The 14,273-nt window shown below is 38.1% G+C and overlaps 1 protein-coding gene across 3 annotated transcripts in view; it reads left to right on the top strand.

Moving 5' to 3' along the window:
• ltk (leukocyte receptor tyrosine kinase) overlaps positions 1-14,273 on the top strand; it is a 54,417-nt gene that overhangs the window by 16,165 nt on the left and 23,979 nt on the right. For all 3 annotated transcript variants that reach the window (XM_071498040.1, XM_071498039.1, XM_071498041.1), the window contains exons 2-9: positions 5,433-5,528; positions 7,081-7,230; positions 7,503-7,731; positions 10,212-10,351; positions 11,334-11,459; positions 12,852-13,001; positions 13,517-13,617; positions 13,749-13,909. In XM_071498040.1, the coding sequence (XP_071354141.1) occupies positions 5,433-5,528; positions 7,081-7,230; positions 7,503-7,731; positions 10,212-10,351; positions 11,334-11,459; positions 12,852-13,001; positions 13,517-13,617; positions 13,749-13,909 (1,153 nt within the window). The remainder of the gene's footprint in view (positions 1-5,432; positions 5,529-7,080; positions 7,231-7,502; positions 7,732-10,211; positions 10,352-11,333; positions 11,460-12,851; positions 13,002-13,516; positions 13,618-13,748; positions 13,910-14,273) is intronic.

Genomic DNA, 14,273 nt, shown 5'->3' with positions numbered 1-14,273 from the left:
CTTTGTTAAACAATGACAAGTGTAAACTATTCACAATATAAGTCATGGCACTTTTATTAGGGTGGGTTCAGCAAAAGCAGACACACTCCCCGAGGCACTGCTGTAGCACATATTCCCTCACGAAAATCTGTTTGTGAAATGATAGAACCCTTCTTACCATGTTGTAAAAAATGAAATGTAAAGTACTGAAGACAATTGATTGTTGTTTGAAAGCTTTGAGTCTGAAACCCAACAAGGCCTCCTTTTTCCTTCATTCAGGGTTTTCTGGTTTAGTGGGATAGCTGGTCTGTTAAAGTGGGACACTGAGCTAGTATGTACTTTAAAGCAAAAACACTACATAAGATCTTTTATGTAATTTGGTATGTGTACTATAAGCACAACATTTTTTTAAAGTACCAGTCCAATGAATTATAGTAGAATTAAAATAGCCTATTTATAATGAAAAGTACAAGAAAAATAAAGATGACATGGTGTTTTCTTATTTTGTAATGTAAACATAACTTTATTAAAGTGTAATTGCTTGCCAGCTTATATTTACTTAAAAACATTTATAACTGTTAGGGTCCAATTAATATGCTGAACACATGCCAACCAGTCTATCTTTGACTTTTAATCACACCACAATGATGATGCCACACAGATAAAAATGTAACTTTTGATTGACAGGTAGTCTTGTGCCAAGGTTTTGGAATAAAATAAGTTTATTGGTTCCAAGCCCAAACAAGGCTGGGCTTCAATATTCTGCTTTTGCTGAACCTACCATATGTGAATTGAATATTTGAAGAAGCCTTCCCTTTGAAGTGCCTGTCAGAAGCACTTATGTGTGTTTGTGTATACGTTTCGGTATGTTGTGTATAATGTGCGGTCTGTTTGTGCTTCATTGCCTTCTGTATTGACTTTTCCATGTCAGAGATTCTTCCTTTAATCCTCCATCTGTCTATATCTTGATGCTGTAAAGTTATCACTGGATGTTTTAGATCTTGGCTTTCTTTATAGCACCACTTCCAAGTGGGAATAAGGGATAAGACCTGGAAGGGAAGGAGGGATTTGACGGGATCAGGACTTTGTTAAGTAGTTGGAGAGAAAGATGAAGCTTCACTCTCACTCTCAGCACATGATGACAGAACTTGGATTTGGATTCTTGGCCTTCAAGACTTCCAAATTGCACTTAGAAAATTTTTTAAACTTACACGATAGGTCCAAAACCCAGCAGTATTCCTCGTCATGTTAAAATGTTTCCAGAGGTGAGCTGTAGTGGTCTTGTAAAGGAGGCAGGATTTAACTTCATTGGGTGTTAATTATAGCCTGCAGTGGCCCCTGTCTTGTTTGTAGCATCATGGTTTCATAGATGTTGGTCTTTTAATCTTTCCACCACTTTGGTCCAGGCTGAAATATATGACTTCCATCCTAAAGAATTTGGTGATCTTTTTTTTTTTTGCTAGTGCCACACCGAGGTCAACATTTGTGTTTTGGAGTCAAATGTCTTGATTGCCATGATATTTGTTACAAACATTTAGGTTCCCTTCAGGATGAATTGTAATCATTTTAGTGATCCCTTAAAGGGTTGCTCCCTGGTTTTGGGAGTATTACATCATGTGAAATGTGTGCTAGCACAACACATTTGAATCTCTGATGAAACTGTTATGTAGGCACCAGATTTTGACAAGGAAGAACGTATGGAATGTAAAAAGATGATATGGCTGGCTTGACTTTGATCCTTTTTGTTTTAAACTGTCCACAGGAAAAGCACATGTGAAGTGCTGAAAGTGACACAGAAATAGCAGATAGCATATAAAAGTATAAAAGGCATGGCCCTGTCATCTGAATACTGATCTGAGACCCTCTGAAGCCGCAGTTGTCTCAGGGTTATTTGACCTGACAAGTGGCCAATACTCACACAATGATTCCCCAGATTTCTTTGTTGTCACACGTTTCACTGTGGTGTGAACTCTGAAGGGAAAATGATAGATGAAACAGTGGGAGAAGGAGAGAAGATTGGTCATGTCTATCAGTGGAAAATCGGCCCAGGCTATTTTGATCCCTTTTTTTTGATAGACAACATTCACTGAGCAGCTCAGAATATGCATTTTTTCACCCAGCCTTGAACTTAACTAAACTACAACCAGCAGCAGCTTTCAGCCTCTACAACACTGCATACCTTGATACAGTCTGCAAGGCAGCCTTTGCTTTCTATGCAGAACTGACAGCATTTAAAGTACCACTGTGTTCAAAGCCTGTCCACTGCCAGCGTCCTGGATTGTCATCAAAGCAAATCGCTGCTCTTCTGGCTAATGATGAGTCAGATCATTCAGATCATTCACTCTTTTATCATTTCCTCTTTTTCATAAAAGAGAATGTCTTTTTCTGACTTTTTCTTTCCTTAATTTTTTTAAAATCCAAACTGGACAACACAAAAAGGGAACGAGGCTATGAGAGGAAGTTTGAAATCTACGGGGGAATTCCAAAAAACTGTTTGATATTTTGTGTTTAATAATAGTCTGTTAACATTTCTTTTTCCTTGGGATGAATCCCCCTCTTTTTTTGGGCTGTTTAATTTTTCCAGTTTCCCTGTATAGGAATCTTTCCATGGCTGCTTTAATTCAATAATTACTGATGAATAGCAAGGCTGCCATTCAATTACACGACCCCCTCAACCTCCCATCATTATCATCACTAACTGCTTTTAATAAACTGTCCGTTTAATAATTTGATTTGTCCTGCTTGACCTGTTGGACCTTGCCTTACAGGCATCAGAGAACAGCAGTGTCCCTGTTGAGAGGACGTCACAGGAGTTAAGTTGCGATGACCCACTGAGTTATGATCATCTCTTTCATTGTTCAGTGGTCATGCTAATTAGTATGTTCAATGCCGTGTCACGTGTAAAGTCTCAGTCATCCTCCGTCCTAAAATAAGACTGTTGCTTGTTTGTGTGATGTTTGACAGTGTCCCTATTTCTGGATCAGCTCTGCAGTTGGTATATCCATCTGTCTATTTTGAGTATCACTTGTCACTTTCAGGGTTGTGGGGTTTTCAGGGTTTTAGGGACTGTAGCCAGTCCCATCATGCGGTAGGGTCAAGCAGGCTGTACATAAAACAGGTTACCAGTTTGTCTCTGGCCAAAGAAAAAAGAAAGATAACCAAGAGCACAGGTTTGTTTTTTTTTGTCACGGGGACTAAATGGGTGCTACGTGATGTACTAATGATTGATAATGTTGTACTGCATCTTCACATTTCCCTTTCTGCCTTTATCAATGATTAATGTTCAGTTCTAGTGTCCTTTTTAGGTGAAGACTATAGTTACATAATGTCAAGTGTGTAAATACATTTTTTGAGAGGGTGAGGTGTCTCTTTTTTAATGTCTGTCTGTAATTCTGCCTCTTTGGTCCTTGCTGAAATGTCTCAACAACTATTGGATGGTTTTGCTTGATTTTTCTCTCTTATGCCACCATAAGGTTTTCTGTGAAATGTGTCAAAAACAATTGGTAGGATTTCTATCAAATTTAGTACAGACATCCATGTTAATTATAAGTCTAAGTTCTGCACAGTTTGGTTTATGATCACATACAAGGGGATCCAAAAGTCTTAGACCACTTTCCAAAAACCAGTGTATCTGCAAAACTAATCACATGCCTTCAAGCCTCAGTTCCACTGTGAGTTTAGTTATAATTAACAAATGTTTTCAAGCTGATCTAAGATGGTGAACATGGTAAACACTGTATCTGCCAAACATCAGCATGTTAGCATTTTCGCTGTGAGCATGTTAGTATGTTGATGTTACCACTGTGCCTCAGCCACATGCAAGGCTGGAGACTCTTAGTCATGATTAAGCCCTGGATAGTGTCTGCAGATCGTTTTCTTCCTCTCAGGCTGTGGACAACACAGACCACTTAAAAGCATTTAGAGCAGCCTGTAGCTTAGAAACAAATTCCAGGCTTGAGAAGCACATTCACACCCATGGACAAATTCACCTTTTTTGCTATAAAGAATATATGCTTCTATTCTTTTATCTGTTAATCATATATAAATTATCTTATCTATCTTTATTTATTAGTATTATCCTAAGATAACAAAATACTTATCAAAAGAACAAAACAAAACAAAAAAATGATTACAACCAGTTTTATTGCCTCTTTCAGCTTTTGCACACTTGAGAAGTAGGTTTTATTAACTGCAAAGGAAAATCTTGATTTGATAACCCCACACAATGTTTGATTGCTTTATTTGTGTATAAGGCACAAAGTAAAGGTAAGATAAAGGCTCTTATGAGGAACGACATAAAATGATCCGAGGTAAATTGCTTCCATATTGTCTCAACTAAAGAAATGCACCGAGAGGTACTTCACACAAATGTGATGTGCTGAGTATCTTACATAACAAAATGGATTCTGTTTGTTGACACTTAAACCTAATAATTCAAGCTCCAGGTACTCAAGGCTTACTGTAAATCTGTTGGTTTATATTTGATTTCCCTTGCTTTTATTTGCCCTCTTATGCACCATGTTAGAAAGTGAAGTTGTGCAAGAACCCCACTATCGTCTATTCAGGCTTTCATTTTTCCTCAAAACAAGAAGCAGATACAAAGTAGTAACTCTTTGATTTGTTTTAATTCAGGCATTTAAAATCCTGCTATCACAGTTCCCATTGATCTGTACAGGCCAACAGTCTATCCAGTTAGTCCTTCAATCCAAACAACCATATAGGTCACTTGTCCCTACCCACGGAGCATACCAGCAGATAAACATGTGGTCAAGCTTATGAGTGGTCACGCTTTGGTTAGGTTTAGACACAATAAGTACTGGGTAACACTTAGGAAAAAGATCTTGGTTTGAATTAATTTAAGTACTTCCTTAAAGTTAGAGGACCTTTGTCATCATGGTTACAATAAAAAAACATGTGGTTAAGGTTGTGGAACAGGAAGGGATGAAAGAAACCACTTTGACTGTCAGTTTCACATGGGAAACACAATGAAACATAACTATGGATTGTAATAAGCTGCTTGCAAAGACAAACAATGGGTTGATGTTTTACAGAAAGACAGTCTGGTCCATCCCAGCGCTGACACATGTGGACAGACAATGATCCACACAATAATCCACACACACACACTTATAATGTCTCACTTAGGACTGGCAAATTCTCAATCACCTGCAGGCTGTGTTTTTTGCTTTGACAGGGTTAAACAGCCATGTACAGTATTCCTCTGATATCCAGTGAAACCAAGTTACTTTGGCTGGAGAACCAGCCAGGCACCTGTTTGTTTCTTCAACGAACCACGACATTGTCACTTTTTCAGAGTCTTGCCCAAGTTCCAGCTCAAACAGGAGCATTGTATAGGAGCTCGAGGTTCTCTATGTATGTATGACTTGCCCTCATAAGTTAAGCAACTACTGTAAACACTCTCTCTGTCTGTCTGTCTGTTTGCCTCTCCTCAGTTGGCAGTACCTGTCACGCCCTCTTGGACAGATTTCAGGAAGAGAACTCAGATCAGATGTTTACTCGTCACCTGGACTCAGAGGACGACAGCCAAAGTAAGAGCCGCATATACTTCCTGAAGCGCTGATACACACAAACACCAAATAATTATTCCTGTAATCATCTGCCTCACTATTATCATTACTTGCAATGATTACCTGCATCTACTTAAGCATGGCTCTGAACGACCGTGACTGGAAGCGCAATTAAAAGAGGAATGTTTAATAGTGTGTAGAGCACGTACAGCTCCCGAAATCTTGAGATCTGTTTAAAGGTCAACAGTGACTATATTGCCAATTATCCACCACAAGGAAATTGACCTTTTGTGGAGCAGAAAACTACTTGTTATTAATTTCAGGTGCAAGTTCAGCTTGAGGTGTAACAGCATTGGTCTGTTAGATTGTGAAATCTGAAGAACAAAGCAGCACACAGGCAGCATGCTGACACCAGGAAAATAGTTTGGCAGTAAAATAGTCAACCCACCACATTTTTAGGTCATTTGTGATCAAAGGAAGCTTATTTTGGGTTTATTTATAACAGAAAGAAATGAAAATGGGTTTCAAAGAAATAACAAATTAATAATGTGCCTATTTCTGTCCTTTATCCCCAGAGGGATTCCTATGGCTGTTTGCCATATTAGCTATAGTGGCAGTTTCCACTCATCATCACATGACGTCTGGCTCGCCTCCTGTCTCATCCTGTTCATCAACCCCCAACACAGACAGACACACAATCCCTCAAAATTTACAAAGAGTCTGTCTGTTTGTCTGTTAAAAACAAATTGGATTTGAATTAAATTTAGTGGCACTTTAGCCCATTGACCAAGGACGCGATTAGCCTGAGACTCCAGGAGCTTTAGAAACTTTTATTATTATTTAACATGGTCATAGGATATTTTTGAAAATGTATTATGTTTTTCTTCATATTAACTAATGCACATACTTAAATAGACAGCATGTGGTACATGAATCCCATAGCTGTATATCACTATATGTATATTAATGCAGTTCTCCATCTGGAAAATACAAATATATATATATATATATCTATATATATTGGTTATAACAATTGTAATTTAAAGGATTTTGTAGCCTTGTTGAGTGGCCTTGTGTATTTACTTATTTACTGGATTTTTTTCTTTTAAGAAACAAGCTTGTTTTGTTGAGATCGTTAAATGTATTTCTCGTGATCCCAAAAAAAGAGGGGAAAAAAACTAAAAGCCTCATCTTTAGCCACCCCCACTCGGCAGTCATAAACATCCATTTTGGCTCACTTTGGGGGAATCACAGATGCTGTTTGTTCTCTGCAAAGTTTTGTTGACTACTTGTTTTTGAAAATTCCATATTAAATTTGTTCAATAACTGTGTTTTCATACATAAAATTATTTTACAGCAGGCATATTTAATAAAAAATACCATGTGTATTGTATGCATTGTTTTGGCCGCTTTTTTACACTGCACACATTTTATTATGTAAATCTTTGAATAGAAACAATATCAATATCAATTTTCCATTAACCTCTGTGATTTATTAGACTTTTCTAGTGTTCAATGACATCATCGCATCTTTGAATGTTAAAGGCTACACTCTTGTCTTTCTGCCTCACAGTTACCTCCTGTGATTTTGAGTCACCATGCCTCTGGACTTTATCAAATCACAGCGACCGAAGTGACTGGTCAGTGGTGTCGCCACAGCAACCAGAGAGCGCACAGGCTGGGAAGATTCCTGTGACCGACCACTCAGAGGGAAGTTCTGATGGTAAGAGTGTAGTGACTCACTGGCGGCTTCAGGATACTGCCCATGCTTTCTTCTTCTCTGAAACATAGTTGGTGGAAAATCCAGTAATGTATCTTTTCACTTAATTTTTTGAATGAATGCTTTTCCCTTGACATTTATTATCATGTTTGATGTATTTTTATGCTTAGTCTGAGATTTGTCCAAATGTTTACACATTACACAATACTTTAAGATGCTGCTATGAAACTTGAAAACATGAAACTTCTATTTGTTTTTCCTTTTTCTGTTCTTAGGGCACTTCCTTCTCCTAAGCTCCTCCCCTGCTGCCGAGGCCTCTGGGAGATGTGAGTACCACTTAACCAGCCCGGTCTTGCCAGGAAGTGACAGGCACTGCATCTTGCAGGTGGCCCTGTATGAGTCCAGTCCAGTGTTGGGGAACCTCACACTCCTGATCAAACCAGTTCTCTCTGATTCAGCTGTTCACTCTGTGGTCCTCAACCACAGGAGGCGGGTCGGCCACAGGTCAGCAAACACACTGAGAACAAGCTCTCCGTGCTTCTGCAGTGTTGGTTGTCCAGAATCTTCACTTATCTGTGTGTTTATGATTTATGCAGCATAGCATGTCCATTTAATTAGTGTCAAAAAGTAAAACCCTGGATCTTTTCTGATTGAAGTGCTTGTCAAGTTGAGGTTCAGCCTGTAAAAAGAATAAAAGGCGGCTTAGATTCTCTCCAATGAAAGGTGACACACACCTTCAGAGAGAGCAAGGGCACAGAAACTAATACATTTTACTTGTGGGGTAGTAAAGTTAAGTAAAGAAATTTTTTCTTGCCTGCCACATGGGACAAAACTGTAGAATTGTAACTGTATGGGGACAGTGGTCCCCCTGTGTATTGTTTGGGAAATGGAGACAGGTATTTCCTATTGATCAAATGTTGAAGTGCAGCCATCTTTAGAGCAGCTAAAAGCATTCTTGTCTCTTGATGCAGCCTCTGGAAATGAATTTATATATAATTGGTTGGGACAGAGGAGGGATGGATGGGCATATGCAATAAGGTTGTACATTGGCTTTGTTAGTGTCTGTGCAGTAATGGACTGAGCAATTCCATTATGAGACACACACAGACAGTGGTTTCATTTATTCAGCTTACTGTTCACCACACTCTAACCTGTAGATAAGAACCAGTAACTTCTGGACGCGCTCTCCATTTAAAGCACAGTTTCCATCTGGTTTTACGCATTCGTTAACCGTAGTCGCGTGTGTGTGTGTTGTGACATTTAAGCTGTACTGGTTGTTCTCAGAAGTCAGAAATGTGCTAATCAAACATTTTTCCTGCGAAACAGAGGCTTAATGGCCTTGAAAATTGCCCCTAGATTGTACGTATTATCTTCATTTTATTGTACAATTCCAGTAGCAGAACGCTGCTCACCCACTCTATTTAATGTTCAGGGTGAAGCTGTGTATTTTTTTAGATATGGATTCAGAGGTGAATTTGTAATGTATGAAGTAAGTCTTAGTGAAAGTGCTATCACATATTCAAGGTGGCACTCTGAGATTAACTTCAAAAAACTGTCAAAAAGGGCTGACTGTACTCTAACTACTGTATGTTAGGTGGGGCTTGACAGAAAAAAAAAAAACATGACAAGAAGACTGATGAAATATACTAAGTTAGTGAGGCTTTTTGGCGACAGTGGAGCTTTTGTTTGTATCTTGTGGTCAACATGCATGAGGATGCATATATTGTACATGCCACAGATATGTGGCATATCTGTGGAGTGCTGTGATAGACATTTCTGTTGATTACATATGTACAGGGTGGGAGTAATGTGCCATAAATGAAGTAAATGTGCCAGTACTAGAGCAAAGGAAAAAAGCCACAAAATTATGCTAGGAATGCAGGTTTCAAAACAAGCCAAAAAGTCTTTTATGAGGAACAAAACATATTCCATATGTTTCTAAAGCCTTCAGGAAATATTCTGATGAAAAATGAGGATTGTGTAAACAAAATGTTTGATTACAGTAAAACGTCCTTATGGTAACCATGATCCCAACCTGCTGCAGTGTTTGTTTTAATATCAACTTCAGTTCAAGTAGAATACAGGTCTGGCGAGTGAAAGTCTTATCTTTAAGACACCACAGGGTCTTGAGTGGGACAAAAACCTTTAGACTATATGATGATTATATGTTACAGCTTAGTATGACTATAATGTTCATTATACTTTGTAAACTAATGTTGTGCATATTCAAATGTATTTTCTTTTACTTGTGATACATTTAAAAACCTCACAAGGAGAATTGTTGACAATGCCAGTTCCTCTGTCTTCAAAAAGCACAAACCTGAAGGTTTTCCACTTCAAATGCTACAAACATTTTGGCCCTGAGAGGCGCCTTTGTCTAATTCGTTACAGTGGATTTGAAGGAAACTTGAAAATAATTAAGTATAAGTGGAAACTAGCCCAGATAACCATTGCTTTTCTCAGTGTTCCAGACAGATAAAAGCAGAGGTGCACTTTTCTTTTCATGGAAATGCTTGTTTCACCAAAAACATCATGATGCAGTAAAACATGAATATCAGGATAAACATCATCAGGTTTGCACAACTGCGACTGACATAAATTGTAAACTTTTTCAATTTACTAATGACATTAGCTAACGTTATTAACCATTTTAGCACAGTTATTGACAGCGGATGACTGCTGTTGCTTAGAGACAGCAAAGTGGTGCTGGTAGCACATCTGACTGAGCAGGCTTCTACAACAACATGAACCATACTGGAGGCAATAGTTTGTACTATATTTCAAGACATACTAACAGCTGATGCAGGGATGTTAACAGTTGAGTAAAAGATAACAAATAAGACAAATATGTATATTATGAAATATATCTGACATATTTTAACAGTGTTTTAGCAACGCAGTATATTAACATTTATCCATATGAGCCATATGTGAGTTCCTACAGATGACTTTAAAATACACCTCCTTATGACTGGTTAACGCAGGGCTGAGTGGGAGGTTCTGGAGAGTGTGATTGGCCAGGTGGACGAGCCCTTTGAAGTGACCCTCCTCTACACTTCCTGTTTGTGGGAAGATGGTGTCACTGTGGCTCTGGACTCTCTGGAGCTCATAAACTGTGAATCAGGTGAGTCCATCATTTCCTGCAGAGGTGTGATTGACAGATCTTCAAACCAAAGGCAGTTATAGCAGCGGTTTGCCTCTGATAAACACTTTGACCAAACTGATCTGCTGCCTGTTGGTTCACGACACATGTTTGGAAATATCTGGGTTAAAGGTTGCACAGAGGTTGAAAAGAGAAACACTTATTATTAAGTTTCAGTATAATGTAAAGGTGCTTATTTAGACTTGGTGTGGTGGGGATTTATTTCTGTTAGTGTATAAATTTACAGTGTGATGCTACTGTCATTCTACTTTCATGCATTTTTTTTGCTAATGTGTGTCAACATATCAGATATTGTAAAAAGGAGAAAATTACACTCTAATTGTTTAGTTGATGTACTGAGATACACATAGCTGTCTGACCTGTTAGGCACATTTCTTTAGGGCTGCAACTATCTACTAAGATGAGCATCAATTTCCCACATCTGAGAGCATGGAATCACATTTTTGGCATTTTCATCAAAAAAAATATATTTAAATTAAACTGATTATAACAATAGATGGTAACAATTTTAATTACCAGTGTTTTCATTGCAGCTCTATATTTCTATGTATTTTGTTGTGGTTTTACATTTCTCAGTTTTTCCATGTTATAAACCAGTGGTTCCCAACCTGGGGCTTGGGACACCCACATGACATGATATTGAGAGGTTGCATAGAAATTAGCTTTCTGAATGTTTATGTGTCAGACTTTTTTTTTCTTAAATGTTGCTTAATTTTTGTGAGTTTTAGGCCTTGAAGAGTATTTCAAAATAAACAATCTGAGAAGGAAAAACCAGTTACTGACTATTCCCACAAAACCTGTGATGAGAGGTCAGAAGAGAATACCTCTTAGTACTTTGTATGAAGGGGTCACAAAGAAAATGTGTTGGAAACCACTGCTGCAGACAATGTGTGATTATAGTATTGTACAACTGTGTAACTGTTGTGTGTTTGCTGTGTTGCAGAACACGAGGACGCAGTTTGTGGAGAATCTTTCCACTGTGTAAATTCAGAGGTCTGCATCGACCCAAACCAAGTGTGTAACTTCCACACTGATTGTCCGTTTGGAGAGGATGAGGGCTTCATCTGTGGTGAGACTTAGTTTTTTCTTAACAAAATCACAAGATGTAGAATAGGATGTTGCTCTGAGTGAAATAGTGGTCTGGAATTTCTTGTAGTACTCTATGAAAATGCACTTTTGCAGTTGGCCGTAGAGGTTTCCCCTTGAATGACAATGAATAATATTTCATTTGATTTGATCTGCACTTTTAGATGTGTAAGTGTGGGTGCTTTACTTTGTGTGATTGTGGGTGGAGAGTTGATACAGTGCAGCCGCCCTAAAGCACAAAGTGGGGCTATTGGCAGGCTGAAATCCATTTGCATTAGCTGTATGAAAGCTTAAATCCATGATAGATTGTTAATCCTTTGACTGGAGGTACCAGATTATTCCAAGCCTCTATACTACATATTTAAAGTGCAGAGAGTAACTATTATATGGCCACAGCTCTTTCCTTGGATAATTTGCTTCACAATGTTTTCGTTAGCTACCGTTTTTTTTCTTCATCAGCTGGAAATTATCTCATTGTATTGTTGCTGCTATGTTTTTGTTTTTTATTTTACATAAGATATTCAACAATTATGATATATACCTTCTGGATCTATTAATTGTTTTCAAATCCCGGATTTAAAATCCCAGATTTAAAAAATGTGCTTCAGAGGAAAGTGGGTTTTTAAACAGCCAATAAATACCATATATTTCCTCCCACTTCACAGTCTGAAATATAACAAGCTTCCTCCTTCTCTTTGAAAATATCAATCATTTGGCACAAAGAAAAACACTTCACCAGGCTGCAGTCAGTAATAAAATCAATGTAGTCAGGGCTATTTAGAGTCCTTGAGTTGTGGAGCCCCAGGGAAAAGGAGCGAGGTCATGGTGGTGGTGGTGCAATTTTTGTAATGGCCCATCAGTAAAATCTATCCCATATGAGTCCTCATAAAATACAATTTGATGTTAAAGGGACACTCCAACATTTTGTAGATGTTTATGAATTATAGATTTTTTGTCATCTTACTTAAGATCAGATGAAAAGATATATTAGTCTATTGGAGAGATAAGTGTTTAGTCTAAGGAAAAAGATTGGAAACATGTGTCTTTCAACATGTACCTTATTTATATCTACAAGGTTTTTTTTTTTTTTTTTGTCCTTTTGTATTTATTCTGTTTTGAATATGTGTCCAACCTAATTATACATAGTGATGAGTGAGAGGAGAAGTTCAATGCTACTCTCTCTGCGTGTTGAGTACCGAGCTGGAGTTACAGACATGATGGAGAAATGGCATATTAGCCTACATGTTTTGAATTAAATTCTCCAAAATGTGATTCATGCTTTGGCAGAAGAGGGCTCAAGGGGGGAAATATGGACTTTCTAGCAGCTGTGATGTCTGTTTTAATGAAAAATTATAACAATCTGTCTCCTCCCCAGGTGCTCTTCCATTTGGCTCGCACTGTTCATTTGAGCAGGATACTTGTGGTTGGTCTGTGTCCAACCAGCACTCGGCCTGGAGGAGGGTCGCTGGAGATGAACTTTTGGAGAGAGAAGACATGCAGGGTATCACTCTGCAGAGTACACCAGGTTGGCAGTGTGTGTGTGTGTGTGTGTGTGTGTATGTGTGTGAGATGCAAGTGAAGCACTTAATATCTTCTTTCTCTTCAGTTCACAAATCTCACACTGCTTAGTGTAAAAACTCTACTTTCTTTTGTCTCAAACAGACTTCACATTTACTTGTTCTTTCTAGACCAGCTAATGATAGGAATGCTTTGAAAGATTACTACCATATGAATTTACGCCACAGAGAGTTCATATGGATCTCTTAAATCCAGCTGCAGAACATATTTGTACTCACAGAGCAAAATGCCTTTATATTTAACCCAGTGCTACTAACATTCATTCTTTTTTAGTGTTTTTTTCTAGGCTACTCTTTTTCACTCAGCAGTAAAATAAGTTCAATTATATGGCTTTAAAAAATACAACAGAACAAAAAACTTTTCAAACTATTACTGTATCTCTGATGTTCATTATTTTGAAGCCAATTTGTTTTAATGACCTGTTAAGTGTTCGGTTGTGTCATATTTATTGTGCGTCCCCAGGGCACTTCTTATTTCTGCAAGTAAGAGAGAGTGATTCCCTTCGAGAGGCGTCCGTTCAGAGCGCTTCTTTCCCCCCTCCAGCCTCCACTACTGCCTGCCAGGTCAGTTATTAAACTAATACACTTATTCAATTATTAAATTCAAGTGTTTTTTGTTCCTCTGAGATTGTTCTTCAGCTCCAATCATTAAAAAAAAGACTCTTTGCTGATCTTCTGTCTTTCTGTATGTGCAGATGCACTTCTCTCTGTATATACACGGGGACTTTAATGGTTCGTTGTTGGTGGCTATCGAGGAGAATGGGACCACTGCTGCGCCACTGGTCTGGGAGAGAAAAGATCAGCGGGCAGACGACTGGGAAGATGTTGCCCTGCAGTTGACTGGCCTCCATCATGGGTAGGTAATAGGAAAACAAAAGGATAGCAGAGCAGATGATTATGTAACACTGAAGCACTATAGTAAAAGAATGAAGCTTTGTCTCTACTGATCAACTATACTCACTTCCTTTTCCTCACTATCAAGGAATATGTCAAAGAACAAGTTCGTTCACAGCAGGCTCTGTAATATTTCCATTTCCTTTATTTTACATGTCAAAAGTGTTATTATAATTTTACAATGTTGGTGAAGAGGTTGAGGATGAGTACATACTTTGGATTGATGATGAGAAAAATTTCTTCTTCCATCTAAAGATTTGACCTGATAGTATGAGCTGTTTTTGTACACATTTGGGGATCCTGTTGTCTTTTACATAAAGAAGAAA

Source organism: Trachinotus anak, unplaced genomic scaffold (assembly GCF_046630095.1).
Source record: "Trachinotus anak isolate AG129_WGS33_773 ecotype Australia unplaced genomic scaffold, CSIRO_AGI_Tana_v1 ptg000015l, whole genome shotgun sequence".
NCBI classification, from domain to species: domain Eukaryota; kingdom Metazoa; phylum Chordata; class Actinopteri; order Carangiformes; family Carangidae; genus Trachinotus; species Trachinotus anak.
This window is presented reverse-complemented; position numbering and strand designations above follow the sequence as displayed.